Source organism: Giraffa tippelskirchi, chromosome 4 (assembly GCF_054371585.1).
Source record: "Giraffa tippelskirchi isolate mGirTip1 chromosome 4, T2T-mGirTip1v1.2.pri, whole genome shotgun sequence".
Lineage (NCBI taxonomy): Eukaryota > Metazoa > Chordata > Mammalia > Artiodactyla > Giraffidae > Giraffa > Giraffa tippelskirchi.
In genome coordinates this window covers 148,777,794-148,794,366 of record NC_137278.1, presented here as the reverse complement: position 1 = coordinate 148,794,366, position 16,573 = coordinate 148,777,794, and the positions used below count along the sequence as shown (strand labels likewise).

At 38.9% G+C, this 16,573-nt stretch overlaps 1 protein-coding gene across 5 annotated transcripts in view; it reads left to right on the top strand.

Moving 5' to 3' along the window:
• TBC1D30 (TBC1 domain family member 30) overlaps positions 1-16,573 on the top strand; it is a 106,213-nt gene that overhangs the window by 18,926 nt on the left and 70,714 nt on the right. For 3 of the 5 annotated variants that reach the window (XM_081588850.1, XM_081588856.1, XM_081588851.1), the window contains one exon: positions 6,422-6,586. In XM_081588850.1, the coding sequence (XP_081444976.1) occupies positions 6,422-6,586 (165 nt within the window). Of the gene's footprint in view, positions 1-1,324; positions 1,912-6,421; positions 6,587-16,573 lie in introns of those variants that run through there. The other 2 variants (XM_081588852.1, XM_081588855.1) reach the window with 2 other exon arrangements.

Sequence of the window (16,573 nt, the reverse complement as noted above, 5' to 3'; positions counted from 1 at the left end):
GACCGGATACCTTGATCTTAGTTTTCTGAATGTTGAGTTTTAAGCCAACTTTTTCACTCTCCTCTTTCACTTTCATCAAGAGGCTCTTTAGTTCTTCTTCACTTTCTGCCATAAAGGTGGTGTCATCTGCGTTTCTGAGGTAATATAACAGTATTAGGAGATAGACAAATACATACTTATCCATAATGAAATATGTATTCATCCATAATGAAAGCCAGACACTGCCAGAATTTTTAAGGAAAATTTACTTGACTCTTTGTGAATGGCCAGTTATTCAGCATCTCTGTGCTTCAGCTCTCTCATCTGAAAAGTGAGGGGAGAAACAAATAGTTCTTACCCTTATAACTATATAGTAACATATATGAACTAGTCTTACTGTGGTGATCATTTTGCAACATGTACAGATGTCAAATCATTATGTTGTATCCCTGAAACTAATATAATGTTATATGTCAAGGTGGGGATTTCCCTGGTGGTCCAGTAGTGAAGATTCTGGGCTTCCAAAGCAAGCAGTGAAGGTTTGATCTCTGTTCAGGGAACTAAGATCCCGCATGCTGCCCAGTGTGGGCTCCCCATCCCCCCAAATGTGCTTACTCCTTAACTGGGTTAAAGTGAGAATTAAATGGGATGATTCATGCAAAGAAGTCAGAACAGTCCCTGGCACACGAAAATACTGACAATAATTAATAATTCACAAAAATATCTACAGTGGAGGGGCATCCAATTCTTCCATTGAGTCTAGGGTATCATGTAAACTTTATTTTATAGAATCAGCTGCGTCAATTTATTAGTTTTGTCTTCTGGTAACATTTATTAAATCCCCCTTCTGTTAGGTCTTGTGCCAGAGATTTAGTTGATCTTAATTTAGGTGAAAGAATCTTTATTAATCTTAATTCTTTCACCGAAGGAAAAAAGTTTACAGCGTTATTAAATCTCAAGTACATGCCAGATCTTCGGAAAGGTTAGTGTCAGAATCTAAACTAAGAAACGCCTTTGTAGGAATATGTGAAGGAGGGAGCTCCCGGCCTCGGCCTATTGCTAGGTGTTTGGAACTCTCCCAGGCACCTTTTCCTACTGGTGGCTGAATAGGATGCAAGAGTTGCCCTCTTTTTGAGTTAATCACTTACAGGCAAGTGAAGGCGGCAACAGCCAGAGCGCCCTTCCCCCTCCGGGCTAAGGGCTCCATCCTGATACGTTCTGGCCACATCCTGCTCCTTGGCTCTCTTTAGACAGTGCTCCCGGGCTCAGGCGGGCCTCACCTGCGGCAGGTGAACCCAGGTATCCACTGGCGTAGCCGCCCCCCCTCTCCTCCCCGCCCGGGGCCGAGGAGCTGCGGCGCGGGTTCCGGCTCCGGGGAGGTCGGGCACCGGGGGATCCGGAGCCCGCTGGCGCCGCGCCCGGCCCAGGACACCGGCTGCGGGGCCGAGGCCGCGCCTCCTCCCGGAACTGGCCGGCGCGGCACCGCGGGAGGAGCGGCGGGAGCGGGGCCGGGGGCCATGGAGGTCCTGCCCGCTGGTGGGGGCCCGACGGGGCGCCCGCAGCCCGAGGCGAGGCCAGAGGACTCGCGGCGCGGAGCTCCCCCCGCGGAGCGAGCGCGGGGCTGCTCCCGGGACTCCTGGGAGGGCGAGGAGGACCCGGACCCCGGCGAGCCACGGGGCAGCCGCACGGCGTCCCTGGTGAGCGGGCTGCTCACCGAGCTGTACAGCTGCACCGAGGAGGAGGAGGCGGTCGGCGGGGGCCGGGGGCCCCGGGGTCGCCAGCGGCGCCGAGACAGCCTCGACAGTTCCACCGAGGCCTCCGGCTCCGACGTGTTCCTGGGCGGCCGCGGCGGCGCCGGCGACTCCCGCGTGCTGCAGGAGCTGCAGGAGCGGCCGAGCCCGCGGCACCAGATGCAGTATCTGCGGCAGAAAGGTGAGGGCTGGGGCGGATGGGGGTGTCCGGGGAGCGTCCCTGTGCGGGGCCCCCTCCAGGTGTGCCGGCCCTCACCTGTTCGCACCTGTGCTGATGGGCCGAGCGCCCGGTGATACTTTGTTTAGGGCGTCTCCTTTGATCTGTCGCGGCTGTCCACAGTGTCATGGATTCATGACTAGTCTTAGTTCTTACTTTCCCCCCATTACCTCTTGAGTTGGCAAGTGAAGCATCACTTGTTGGAATGGTAGCCACGGGTCTCCCCTACTCCCCGACCCCTTCCCCATCCTCCTTGTGTTTGCAGAGGCCGGAGGCTAGAGACAGTCCAGGTTCTAATTTCACCAGAACAGCTGTTAAGACGGGTTTGGAATTTCTGATTTATCCATCTGAAATTACCTAGAGGGGCCCCAGGTGGAATAGAGGCGACTCTCGGGGTTGGTTTAAGAAGAAAAAAAAAAAAAGCAGCCAGTTGTGGGTTTTTTTTTAATCCGCCTTCTTTGGCTACATACTTGGATAGTATTTAGTGAGGTAGAATAATTCAATAATGCAATTTCTAAGCAGAACGTGTGAAATCCATTTCTTAGAACGCCTGATTTCAAGAAGCTCACTAAGTGGATTTTTTCCCCCCTTGGGTGGCAGGTTAGTGGAGGGCCCTAGAGCGATGTAGTTATCATAGCATTTAACTGTTGGTACCTTCAGTTGAAGAGGTCGATCAGAAAATGGCCTTGACTTTTGGGGGCAGAGGTTAATTTGGTGTTGCTTTTGTTATCAGACTCTGATGCTGCTGTCCTGTCCTAATTGAGATATTTTTCCTCCCTCAACTTGCCTTTCAGGCACTTACACTTACAATTATCTTTTTGTCTAGATATTTCCAGACCTCAGTTTACAAAATGAAGTGAGGTGTGGAAAACAAATGCTAAGCTATCATAACATTTCTTGAATTAATATCCTTGTGTTAAGTTACCAGGAAAGGGAGGAACAAGAATACTATGGAGTGGTCTCCTGTCTCCTATTTGTAAGATCAGGCTGGCTGGTACCAGAGGGGAAAAGAAACGAGAAATGGAGTAAATCTGTCTGCTTTCTGAAATCTGTGTAAACAGCTTTCAGCTTCCTCTTTGGCTTCCCCTGAAGATTTTTTCCCCCCAGCTGATTGTTACAAATGGCTTCCACTTTCCTCCCCCTGCCTGAGACTTTAGCTGGAGTCGTGCCATTTAATTTTATACAATTATTTGGCTATTGGCAGAGTGTCTGTTTATGCTAAGAAGTTCCGTAGGGCAGTAGTTCTTTAAGAATCTAGTGAATCAGTTCTGAAGAATTATGATTTGGCTTTTCGTTTTTTTCACAAGGTTATTCACTTTTCATTACTGAGAGAATTTTGTGGATTAGTAATTTCCTTTTGGAAGAGGAAATTTGGCAAGCTGAAGTTTAAGGAAGAGGTCACAGTTTTGGAAATACAGATCACAATGAGTGACCATTCTCCTAATCATTCCTAAGACCTATAAGAACCAGTTTTGCCCAAGTCTCTGTCTTAAACTGCCTGCTAATCTCTTCTTTTTCTGTAGTCGACTCTATAAGGAAGAGCATGATGCCATATTATGACAGTCCTACACACACACAGATACACACCTTTATCATTAAACATCATCAGGGTACTAAGCATGAAGAATCAAGTGATGGAAACTGCTGTCTGCTAAAATAATTTTACACCTTATTAGGTTATTTGACTTTTTTCAGGATCAAAAAATATCCTTCCTGACATAAAAACAGTTAAGACTGTCTTATCAAGTAGATAACCTGTGTGTTAATTCTCTTTTCCCTCCATTAGGGATTTTGCTGTAGCACCTATTTAGATATTTAGCATGTGTGGGTCATTTATTTATGTGAGGCACCATAATGGTTTCTCAGGAAATCCAGGTGCTCTTCTCACTGTTTTCATTAAGGGTGTGAACTTTGGAGTCAGCTTGAGTTAACATCCCTCTGCTCACTGTTCCTTACTAGCAAGCTCTTTAACCTCTCTGAGTCTCATTTTCCTTACCTACAAATAGGGATAATAATGCTACTGCTTCATAAGTCAGGCAGAGAAAGACAAACATATAGTATCACTTATATGTGGAATCTAACAAACAATACAAATGAATTTATTTACAAAATAGCAACAGGCTCACACACATAGAAAACAAATTTATGATTATCAAAGGGGGAATGGATAAATTAGCAGTATATTAACAGATGCACACTTCTATATATAAAATAGATAAGCAACAAAGATTTACTATATAGCACAGGGGACTATATCTTGTAATAACCTATAGTGGAAAAGAATCTAAAAAAGTATAACTGGATCACTTTGCTGTATATCTTACTCTAATACAAATATTGTAAAGCAACTATACTTCAACAAAAGAAAATACTACTGCTTTATAGTGAGGAAATGAGACTTACGTAAGTTAATGTATATGAAGTGCTCAATAAATGTTCAGTTCAGTTACTTAGTTGTGTCTGACTCGTTGTGACCCCATGGACTGCAGAACACCAGGCTTCCTTGTCTGTTACCAAGTCCCGGCGCTTGCTCAAGCTCATGTCCATCGAGTTGATGATGCTTATTTTTATTATTATATACACTGCTGCTGCTAAGTCGCTTCAGTTGTGTCCGACTCTGTGCGACCCCATAGACAGCAGCCCACCAGGCTCCCCCGTCCCTGGGATTCTCCAGGCAAGAACACTGGAGTGGGTTGCCATTGCCTTATATACACTGGAGTTCCTTAAAGAGGAGATGATGATCATTCATGATGATCACTGATGATGATCAGTTGATGATCTCTTCAGTTTTCCTCATTTATTTAACACTGTGTTAGGAGTTATGGCTGATGCTATGGGACATACAAAGATAAAGGAGAGCTTATTTCTATCTTCCAGATATTTATATACCGGCAGACGTTGCTGTAAAAGACATTTTCAAATTCAACTATGATGATTTTTCCTATATTGGACAGTGAATATTATTAAAAAAAATCATAGAGCTGTAGATACTTTAAGAGTCACTGAAAATGACTCTCTTGTGGAAGGAAAGTATAATTTAAATGCAAGATGATGATATTCCTACCTCTTTTGTTTCTAGAAGGAACAACTTTAAACATTCAAATTTGCCCTATTTGAAGGAATATAGGTTTGAAGAGTCTCTGGTGTTTTCCTGTTGCTTGATTCCATAGTTAATCATCCTCAGAACCCAAGTATTTTCAATTAACCTAAGTGTGTTGTTACTTCTCATTATATCTCACCACATTTGAACTCAAGGTGAGAGAAATAATGGGCTTTTGTTCTCCTCTTCATAGCAATTCCTTATTCTTACCTTATTGCTCTTTATATTAATGTTTATAAATGCTATTAACATTTGTTTCCCAGAATAATCTTGTATAATTTGAGACCTGGAGCACTGCCTTGTCTAAGATCAGACAGATAGTTGATTAATCCAAAGGCAGTTCTTTTTAACTCAGGGTCAAATGCATTTTTCATAATGAGGTCAACTGAGTATGACAGCTGTTAAAGCAAAGAGCCCCCTCCACTTGTGTTACTCAGACCCCCAAAGTTCACTTCCTTTGATCTCTGGAATATTTTTCTTACTTTTGAACATTTCTTTTGTTCTCTCTGATCCTCTCTAGTTTCTCTAAATCTCTTTCAGAATGAGTAGATCCAAACCGCACACAGGACCTCTAATGAGGGCCTCGCTAATGCCATGCCAAGTAGAAGGCTTCGCTTGCCTGGAAGGTCACATTATGGTGACTAATGATAACATTAAGTATGACTAACAAAACTCCCAAATTGTAATGATTATTCACGTAAATGTTGTGATCGCTTCTGATTCTCAAGTCTTTGTTCTTTTGTAGAAAAATCGATGTTGAGAGGATTAGTTTTATGGATGTGAACTGTCTTTTATTTACCTGATTGAAGGAAATATATTTTCTACCGTATTTGGAGGTGAAGTATTGTCCCAATAGTCAAGCTATTGGAAGACTGTGTATTTGAAACAAAATGGTCATCACTGCATGTATCTACATTAGAAAATGTAGTATTACCTACCTTTAACTGATCATTTACAAAGCTGAGTACTTAAAAAAGTTATTATCAGCTGTTAGGTTTATCATTGATTTAACAGACTAAAAAATTCTCTTTTCTTGCAAGTTTACCGTCTGAGCACTTTAATGATACAATTTTGAGTCAATGAAACATAAATTTGCAACCGGAGCTGGATATCTTAAGATTCTTTGCTTACATGTTATAGGTAGCCTCAAGAATAAAATTTATTTTACAGTATTTACATGGACAGGGCAGGAAATAGATGAGTGACTTATTTCATCAGAATCTCTTAGCCAAATGTGTATATGTAATCCTAGGTGAAAATTCAGGATTACTTGATTTAAAGGATGTTCCAGAGATTTATCTTATGATCAGTATCATATTGGAATTTGTATTCCTCTCAGAGTATTTATTGTTCTATTTTCCTTTTTGCTGATAGACATGAATGAACTGGAGACCATCCTTCGAGAACTAAAGTACAGGATTGGCATTCAATCAGCGAAGTTACTTCGGCAGCTGAAGCAGAAAGATAGGCTTGTGCACAAAGTACAGAGAAACTGTGACATTGTGACGGCATGCCTGCAGGCTGTGTCTCAGAAGAGAAGTAAGTGCAGAGTGGGGTTAGCCCTTTTGCCGTGTGGGACTGGAGTGTTAGTGAAGCTACATCAGTAGTCATGATATTTTTGAATATTTATGTTGAGAAATTTTAAACAGAAGTCTATCCCTTCAGAACCAAGAACGATGAACAACTCAGACAGTTTCCTATATTTTTCAGTTAAAGTGTATATTATCGGTTTGGCCCAAAAGTTTGCTTGGGTTTTTCCATAAGATAGAATGGGAAAACCTGAACGAACTTTTCGGCCAATCCAGTACATATCTGATGTTACAGACTTAGTTTTATTATTCTAAATTTGAAGTAGTATTCCACTTTGAAAATGGTTATTTTTGCCTAATGCTAAATAATGTCTGAAATCTTTATGTTTAAAACAGCAGCAAAGAGACACAACCTAGAAGTCAGGTCTCTGCTTCCTGATGCTGTGTGTTGCTCTAGTAAGTGAATTAAGCAGTTGACTTAAAAAAAGGAGACTCTTGTCTCCAGGATCTTATAACTTACTCTGAAATCTGAAAAGGATAAAATATTTTAAAAATTAAATTGTCTCGGGGGTTAAGCCATTCAAAACCAAGAGATACATGGTTTGTTAAAAACAAAATGTTAAATTACTAATCCATGTTAGATACTAGATATAAAAGCTTATGAACTGATTTTTTAAATTCTCCATGCAAGAGTTTTATGTTTGATTCTGCTAATATTTCCCCATTTTTGTTTTGTATTTTTTATTAACATGCAGCACGGCAGAACAGTATGTTCAGGTATGGTAAATATAGGCACAGTGATATGTTTTGATGGAATGCAGCTTTTTAGGTGCATGTGAAAGTTGCCTTTTTTGTTCCTTTACCTTCTCACATTTTGTGTGTAAAGTGACACTTCCTAGAGTTTTTTTTTTTAATTCTAAATTAAGATGAGTCTATTTTCATAAAACAAGTTTCAGGGCTTGATTAGCTTCAGATAATATAATGGCTTAAATTCCATTCTTACGTTTGTTATTTAAAAGAAAATACTGTTTGCTTCCTCTCCTTGTATTGTATCACTGTTATCCCAAAATTATTATTCACGGTGTTTACTGAAGAAGGTTTTGACCTAATTAAACAGAATACTACTTCATTATTATAATGATGTAATACTCCATACAAGAAGCAAAAATGTAATTCCGTAGAGGATTTTCTCCAGAGCTAGGTATTTGTCTGAAATCTCTGGAGAAGGAGGGTAGAGATACATAAATATACATATGCATATATAGACAGATGTATACTATATAGTACATATCTGTCTGTATATGCATGTGTATCTACAAGAAGTTGTCATGTGTTATAAGTATTTGATATTTTTCCATGGATTCTGGTTGATTCACTGGTATTCAGTAAAAATGGCATTTTCCCTTTTAATTGTGAAATGTTTTGATCTTGATTTTTCTCTTTTCAACTGTTGTTTTCATCTTCCCATTAGTATTGTTTGTTTCAGAAGTTAAAAAACTCAGAGTGGTAAATGCATGGATTTGGACGTGTGGGAAAGTACAAGTGGGCGATGGAACCAGTGTCAGGAGACAGAAAGGAAGGTCAGGTCAGCACAGTATCATGGGTTGGTAATTACCAGGGACTGATCATCATTTAGAATTTGACTTTGCTTGACTGATGAAAGGACTGGCTTTTATGTCTTTTAAGAAAAATATGTCCACAAGCCGCTGATTCAACTTGTGAATTTGTGGATGCACCATTCCTATGTATTTTAGATTTTTGTCTCTTTAGATCTAGGGTTTTACATTTCAGAGAATATGGGGCATAATGGCTCCTTTCCTGGGATTTAAATTCTCACCTAGCTAATAAGACTCTATTAAATGGAACTAATAGAGTATTTTTGTTGAATCAAGAAATAACAATGTCTCAGAATTATTCTCATCATATGATACAGCATTATGATGTAGACATTGTTAGAAATTTGACTGAGTGGTTATTTAGAGAACTCCAGATATTTGGTGTTTAGTGACTGAATGCCTGAGTTCAGTAGTTGTACATTTGTCCTCTTTCCTCAAAGTCAGCTCACAACAGATGAATAGATGTATATAATTAGTCACTGAACTTACATTTTAGTAGTGACTGTCAGTGATGCATTCAAATACAGTAACATGTTGAATTGTTTGTATTTAATGTGCAGGAGTCCAGATAATCCCTATTTTTCTTTCCATATAGATTCAGTGCTTATGATTCTTTCCATAAGTAATTTTTTCCCTTTCATAACATGCCATAGAATGAAACAATTTAAATCTTTTATTAAAATGGGTTTTTCGGGAGGTGGGAGGGGGGTTCAGAATGGGGAATACATGTAAACCCATGGCTGATTCATGTCAATGTATGGCAAAAACCACTACAATATTGTAAAGTAATTAGCCCCCAACTAAAATAAATAAATTTATTAAAAAAATAAAATAAAATGGGTTTTTCCTGTTGATACATGAAAGGGGATATATTAATTTTGAAATAATCATAAGTGTGGATTATGAACCAAAATGACTAGATCATTTTTATTTCTAACACAGGTGAAGCAAGCACTTAGACTTTTTGATTTTCTACACCAAGTCTTATGGTAACATCCCTTTACTGTTGAATTAACACTGGGGTGAGAATAAGAGCAGGATCAGTATTTGCCTTCCAGAACAGCAGATTTTTCCCTTATATCTTATCAGTCATCTAAAGGTAACCATAGTATAACCACTTTAATATTAATGATATAATTAATAAGAAGAACAGTAGCGGCAGTTATTATTCCTTGTTGGTTTTTTCTCTCACAGCAATTCTGAAAGTATATTGTCTTTGCATGTGTGTGCTTAGTCATGTCTGACTCTTTGTGACCCCATGGACTGTAGCCCAACAGGCTCCTCTGTCCATGGAATTCTCCAGGCAAGAATACTGGAGTGGGTTGCCATTTCCTCCTCCAGGGGATCTTCCTGACCCAGGTATCAAATCTGTATCTCCTGTGTCTTGGCAGGCAGATTCTTTACCACTGCGCCACCTGGAAAACCCATTTAGGCACATTTTATTGTTTTTAGGCACATTTTATTGGGAAATTGAGATTCAGAAAGTTTAAGTAATTTGTCTAGTGGCTGAGATGGAATTTGAAGATAGATGTCCTAAAAATTCACTCTTTGTACCATAAATTGCGACATAAGAGTGTTCTACTTTTTTTCTTAGCCACTAGATTGATACTTCTGTAATACTGGATTACTGTTGAAGCAATAAGAAATTTGTAACATGCAATGCACATAATTTAAGAGTTTCAGGTTTATTAGAATATACTGCTTTAGCATTGTTTGCATGTGAAATAAAATACTTTATCTTTTCTTGGCCAGATGGATTATGGAACAAATGCATATGGTGTGCAGGAAAATCCACCCAAAGACATTAAGATGATGGGAAGAATAAGATGACTATTTGGCCAGGAGTTTGACTCTGATGTTAAGAGTTTTAAGCAGTTTGCTTATCCCATGGTTTGACTATTTTTCCTGGAAGCAGAAGGGAGGCCATCTTAGTGGTCGGCCTTGCCTAGGTCTACAGTTTTTTGCATTGGTGCATTAAATGTTTAAGTTATGCTGGTTGAGTTTGTGAAAGGTGCTATAAATCCAGTGATAAAATCTAGTGATAACTGGAAAACTATGAATGCAAATACTGTTTTCTTTTTTTAAGAATCATTCTATTTATTTACTTATTTGGCTCCATTGGGTCTTAGCTGTGGCACACAGGATCTTTGTTACATCATGCAGATCTTTCATTGCAGGGTACGGACCCTCTAGTTGTGGCATGCGGACTTCAGTAGTTGCGGCACATGGGCTCTCTAGTTGTGGTGCGTGGGTTCAGTAGCTGTGGCCGTTTCAGTAGTTGTAGCCAGTTCAGTTAGTTGCTGTGGCGTGTAGGATCTTCATTCCCTGAATAAGAATTGAACCCAAATCCCCTGCATTGCAAAGTGGATTCTTAACCACTGGACCACCAGGAGAGTCTCGGAAATATTGTCTTTATTTTAGCCTGGTCAGTAAGTACAGGAATTTTAGGCAGCTTACAGATTCATTTTATTAGTGCATCAGCCCTGGCATCCTGATTATTATGATTACTCTAATTAAATCTTGCTATCATAAATGCCTGGTAGAGACTGATGCTTTGTCAAATAGGAGTGGTCATTGTTCTTCTCTGTCTGTGGCTATCTTCTCTGCAGTAGTACCTTGTCGTCTCTGGCAAGAGAAGGAATTTGTGTGACCCTAAGCTTGGTGTCACTGACATTCAACATTTTCCATTAAGAAGCAATTCCCTTTGCTTTTTAAAAAATAATAAAAGTAACGCACTCAACCATCTATCTACTCCTAGGTATTTCCCCAACAGAACTGGAGATGTATATCCCCATGAAAATTGGTACATGAATGTTCATAGCAACTTTTTTTTTATCATAGCCCCAAAGTGAAAACAACTCAAATGTCAGTTAGTGGATGAATGGGTAACCAAATGTGATACACCCATATTTTGGAATATTATTCAGCCATAAACAGGAATGAAGTTACTAATTCATGTTACAACATGGATGACCCTTGAAAACATGCTTAGTGAAAGAAGCAGACACAAAAGTCCACATACTTTACGATTCCATTTGAAATGTTCAGAATAGACAAATCCATAGAAATAGAAAATAAATTAGTCATTGCTAAGGCTGGCAGTTTGGGAGAACAGAAAGTGACTCTGATGGCAAGGCTTTCTTGTTGGAGTGATGAAAATGTTGTGCTGTTAGTGCACAATCTTGTGAATATACTAAAAATCATTAAACTGTACAGTTGAAAAGGGTGAATATTTTATGGTATGTCAATTATATCTCAATAAAAAGTGTTAAAATATATTAAAGGAACTTTGGAAAATAAGTGTGAAAAAAAGAGGAAAAAATAATTTTCTAAAGATAGTCTCTTACATTTTTTGAATTTTTATTCTACTTGAATAAAAATATTAAGTTTTTTAATATGAAGTTTTTCCAAAGTCAGTGTACTGTATAATATTTCTGTATCCCGCCTTTTTCATGTGACATACCATAAACTGGTGCCATGGTCATAAATTAGTCATAAACATAATTTTGGATGATTAATGAACTATTTTTCAGTCTATCATTTTTTTTTTTGTTACCATCTTGTAACAGTGATGAATCTCCTTTCAGTTGTGGGTACAGAAACACATTATTTAAGCAATAAAGGAAATTGATGGACTTATCTAATTAAAAGTCCAGGGATGTGCCTTTAGGTGTAGCTAAATCAGATACAGGTGCTCAAAGAGCATCTTTAAAAATATAACTTCATCTCTTAGCTATGCTTTCCTCTGTATTAGATAACACCCAAATGACCAACAGCAGCTCCAACTCAGCAAACTTATCAAAAGAACGGATCTTTTTCCATAACTCCAGAAAGTCCCATTGTTCACTTTCCTTGACCTAGTTGGGTCACAGGCTTACTGAGAATCAATCAATCATTTTTTATATGTATGTAAGAAGGTGTTAGGGCTTCCCTGGTAGTTCAGTTGGTGAAGAATCTGCCTGCAGTGCACGAGACCCGGGTTCAATCTGTATGTCAAAAAGATCCCCTGGAAAAGGAAATGGCTACCCACTCCAGTATTCTTGCCTTTAAAATCCCATGGACAGAGGAACTTAGTGGGCTACGGTCCGTGGGGTTGCAAGAGTCGAACAGGACTTAGCGACTAAACCACCAAGAAGGTGTTAAAGTAATAAGTGCTATGGGGAAAAACAACAACAGGATAAGAAAGATTTGGAGTTGCCAACAGTTGATGTTGGTGTTGTTAATCCTTTAAATTTTAACTATTCTAGTGAGTGTTTTAGTGGCTGCATAATTTTTGTTTTAATTTTGCTGATTACTAATGTGGTTCAGCACCTCTTCTCCTTACTATTTGTCTCTAAGAAAAAGATTGTCTCCTTTTTCTTATAAATTTGTAGGACTTCTTTATGTATTCTGAATATGCGTCTTTGTCAGATATATGTGATGCAAATACCTTCTCCCACTTTTCTGGTTTGCATTTTCACTCTCAATAGTGTTTAGAAGGAATCTATGTATGTTCTCCTGGGAGTCATTCTTTCCTCTCTGGAATCTCACCTGCTGCTTTGTGTATTTGGTCAGACTTCTGACATGTTTTGTTTCCTGTTGTTTAGTAAAGTTGCTCTTCCTGGGGTGTACTAAACCTGGTGATTTTTTTGAAAGCTTTTTTTTTTTTCCTTTTGTTTTAATATACTGAGAAAGAAATGGGAATGTTAAGATCAATTTTAGGAGTGGTGTGTGTTATTGTTATTGTTCAGTCGCTCAGTCATGTCTGACTCTTTGAGACCCCGTGGACCACAGCACGCTGGGCTTCCCTGACCTTCACCATCTCCCGGAGTTTGCTCAAACTCATGTCCTTTGAGTCGGTGATGCCATCCAACCATCTCATCTTCTCTCATCCCCTTCTTCTCCTGCCTTCAATCTTTCCCAGCATCAGGGTCTTTTCCAATGAGTCAGCTCTTTGCATCTGATGGCTTCAGCTTCAGCCTCAAGCCTTCCAATGAATATTTAGTGGTGTGTATATTAAATAGCTATTCATTCTGGAACATGGGGACAGGATTGTAATAAAAGGAGATGGAGCAGTTGAAAAAGAAGAGTGTCATTCAATGAACAAGAGTCCTTAGTTTTTATGTAGTCTAATTTACTAGTCTTTTAGCTTCTTGGAGGGCCAGCTTCATTGGCATGTGATCTGTGCAGACACATGGGGCCCGTGCTCGTTATAGCCCCACACTTGATTTAATGCTCTGTTGTTGGTGTTTATGATTTTAAGGGGTCGCATAGATTACAAAACCAGTCCTGCATTTATAGCTGGTGCTTTTTTATTCTCTCATTTTATTTTCAGAAAGCTTTATTATTTTGTTTTTAGATCTTGAGTCACCTAGAATTGATTCATTTTGTTTGTGATACGACATAGGAGTCAAATTTCATTTGCCCATATGGACATCTAATTACTTAGCCTTGTTTATCAGAGCCCATCCTTTTCCCACTGCTCTGTGGTGCCATTTTTGTAAAAATGTCTGTATATGTGTGGTCTACTTTGAAGCTTTTATTGTTTTGTTTTGTCTATCCTTGAGCTAATGCAACACTGTCTTAATTATTGTACTTTATAATAATTCTTGCTATCTGATAGTGGGTTCTTACACCTTGTTCTTCTTTAAGATTGTTTTATTATTGGCTTTTTGGGGAGAATTGACGTCTTTACAATGGTGGGTCTTCTGGTCTATAAGGATGACATTTTAAATTATTATTTATTATTATTCCAATTTATTTGAATGATATTTTACAGTTTTCTATGTAGAGACCTTATATATTTTTACTATGTTTATTCTTAGGAAATTGAGTTTTCTTGATGCAGTTTTGAATTGGTATCTTTTAAGAAATTGTTTCTATGATTGTTTTCTGCATATGAACCTTATACCTAGTAATCTTACTTTTTCTTTTGTTAATTTTAATAATTTATCTTTAAAAGCTTCTGTTTTTTTCCAAGTGCAAAATCTTATCACCTGTGAAAACTTTGTTTTACGGATTTCTTTACCATCCTTTTATTTTTCTTCTTTTGTGTATTGGTTAGGAATTCCAGTTTAATCTTGAATAGAAGTAGTGATAATGGATGGAAATTTTTGTATCATTTTTTAGATTCCACATATAAGGGATGTCATATGATATTACTCCTTCAGAGTACCTCTTTTTCCATTCTTTAGAAGAGATTGTGTAAGACTGAAATTATTCCTTTCATAAATGTTTGGTGGAATTCACTGGTAAAATATTTAGGCCCTAAGTTTCCTCTGTAGGAATGTTTTAAATTATGGATTCAACTTTAAAAATTATAGGATTATTTGTATCCTCTAATTCTTATTTAATCAGCTTGGGTGAATGACATAGAATTTGCCCATTTCATATAACATTTCACATTTACAAGCATAAAAATTATAAGAAAAATTTTGGGTCTCTTTAGTGTTTTAATATACCAAAACAATATCACTGATTTAAATAGAATTCACTTACCACTTAAAATATTATAGAATGTATCACCACAAAGAAGAATATTCTAATACATATATGTATATTAAAAAATAAACAAAAGATGATGTATGTGGATATCTACCTATCAAGATTGAATAACAAATATTACTGGCACATTAGAAGTCTCTGTTCCTCCCTGGTTGAAATCGGCTTTCTCTCCTGCATTTGTGTTAATTATTCCCTTGCTTCTCTTTATAGTTTTTCCCACCTCCTGTACATATTCATAAATAACATATAGTTTTAAAGAGCTGAGTAGCGAGCCCACCCCTACTTGTGTAGGGAAAGGGTAATGTTACTTCTGAAAAAGCTCTGAAAAGATAACCAGTTTCTGGGTCATAGACTGATGAATTCATTGGAGCCCCTTCTGGGAGTGTCAGAGGGCAAGATTGTAGGTGGATCCTGTAGCATTTGCCAGGACTGTAGTTTGGACTAGTTGCTGAATGATCAGTTAAGTTAGGGGAGTAGACTACTGCTTTTTTTTTTTTTTTAATTTATTTATTTTAACGAAGGATAATTACTTTACAATATTGTGTTGGTTTCTGCTATATATCAACATGAATCAGCCATAGATATACATATATCCCCTCCCTCTTAAACCTCCCTCCCACCTCCCACCCTATCCCACCTATCTAGGTTGTCACAGAGCACCTGTTTGAGCTCCCTGAGTCATACAGCAAAATCCCCATTGGCTATCTATTTTACATACAGTAATGTATATGTTCCCATGATACTGTGTCCATTTCTCCCACTCTCTCATTCCCCTACTGTGTCCACAAGTCTGTTCTCTATTAATTTTTGGCTGTGCTGGGTGTTTGCTGCTGTGTGCAGCCTTTCTTGTTGCGGCGAGCGGGCGCTACTCTCTAGTTGCGGTGCATGGGCTTCTCATCGTGGTGACTTCTCTTGCTGTGGGGCATGGACTCTAGGTGCAGGGGCTCAGTAGTTGTGGCCCGGGCTTAATTGCTCTGTGGCTGCTGCTTATTTTTTATTTGAAGCCCGCCATGGCTTTGCTCCTGCTCTCAGAAGTAGGTCCAAGCAGAATACTTTTGTGGGTATGGAGGGGAGTGGAGAATAGGCACTTCATCACCACACTGAGATAAACAAGCCCAGGTGAGAATCTGGGCCAGCTCACCTGGGAATTCTCTCCTTGTGTTAGAAAGAGGGTCCAGTAGCAGAAAGCATCTTGTGTTGACTGCAGTCCACACCCCTGTGACTTGAGCTGCTGCTCCACTCTGCACTGGCCGTGCCCTGTCTGAAGTACACCTGTCATCTCGAGATCTCTCTTCACTCTTATCCTAGAGGTTGTCTTTGTCTGCTGTGTTGGATCTCTTTCTTCTTGTGTCCCATGTTTTCTCCTTCTTATTATTTTTTATATCATCGCCCATGTTCCCTGAGAAAGGATGCCTATTAGGTCCATTTCTGGAAACTGTGCAGGGATGGAAATGTCTTTATTGTATCCTTGCTTCGATTGACACTTCTATACCTGCTCTGTTGCCTCCTTCCTTTCCTTGTTGGTCTAGAGAAGTCTGAAGCCTTCTGATCTGTCATCCTTTGTACTGGACTGTTTATTTCTCCTCGTTGAAAGCTTGTGAACTCTTGTCTTTGTTCTTGGCCTTCTAAAATTCATGGTCAGATTGCTTGGTGTGGGTCTATTTTCACCCATTGTGCTGGGTGTAGACAGGCGTTTTTGATCAGGCAACTTGTCTTTCAGTATTGAAAATTTATGTGAATTAATTCTTTGCCTTTCCTCTCTCCTTTTTTTAAAATCAAGTTTTATTGAAGTATAGTTGCTTTACAGTGTTGTGTTAGTTTCTGCTGTACAACGTCCTCTATATTTTTATTTTTCTCCTTTTTTCCTTTTTCTGGAATTCTATTGTTTGGCTGTTGGA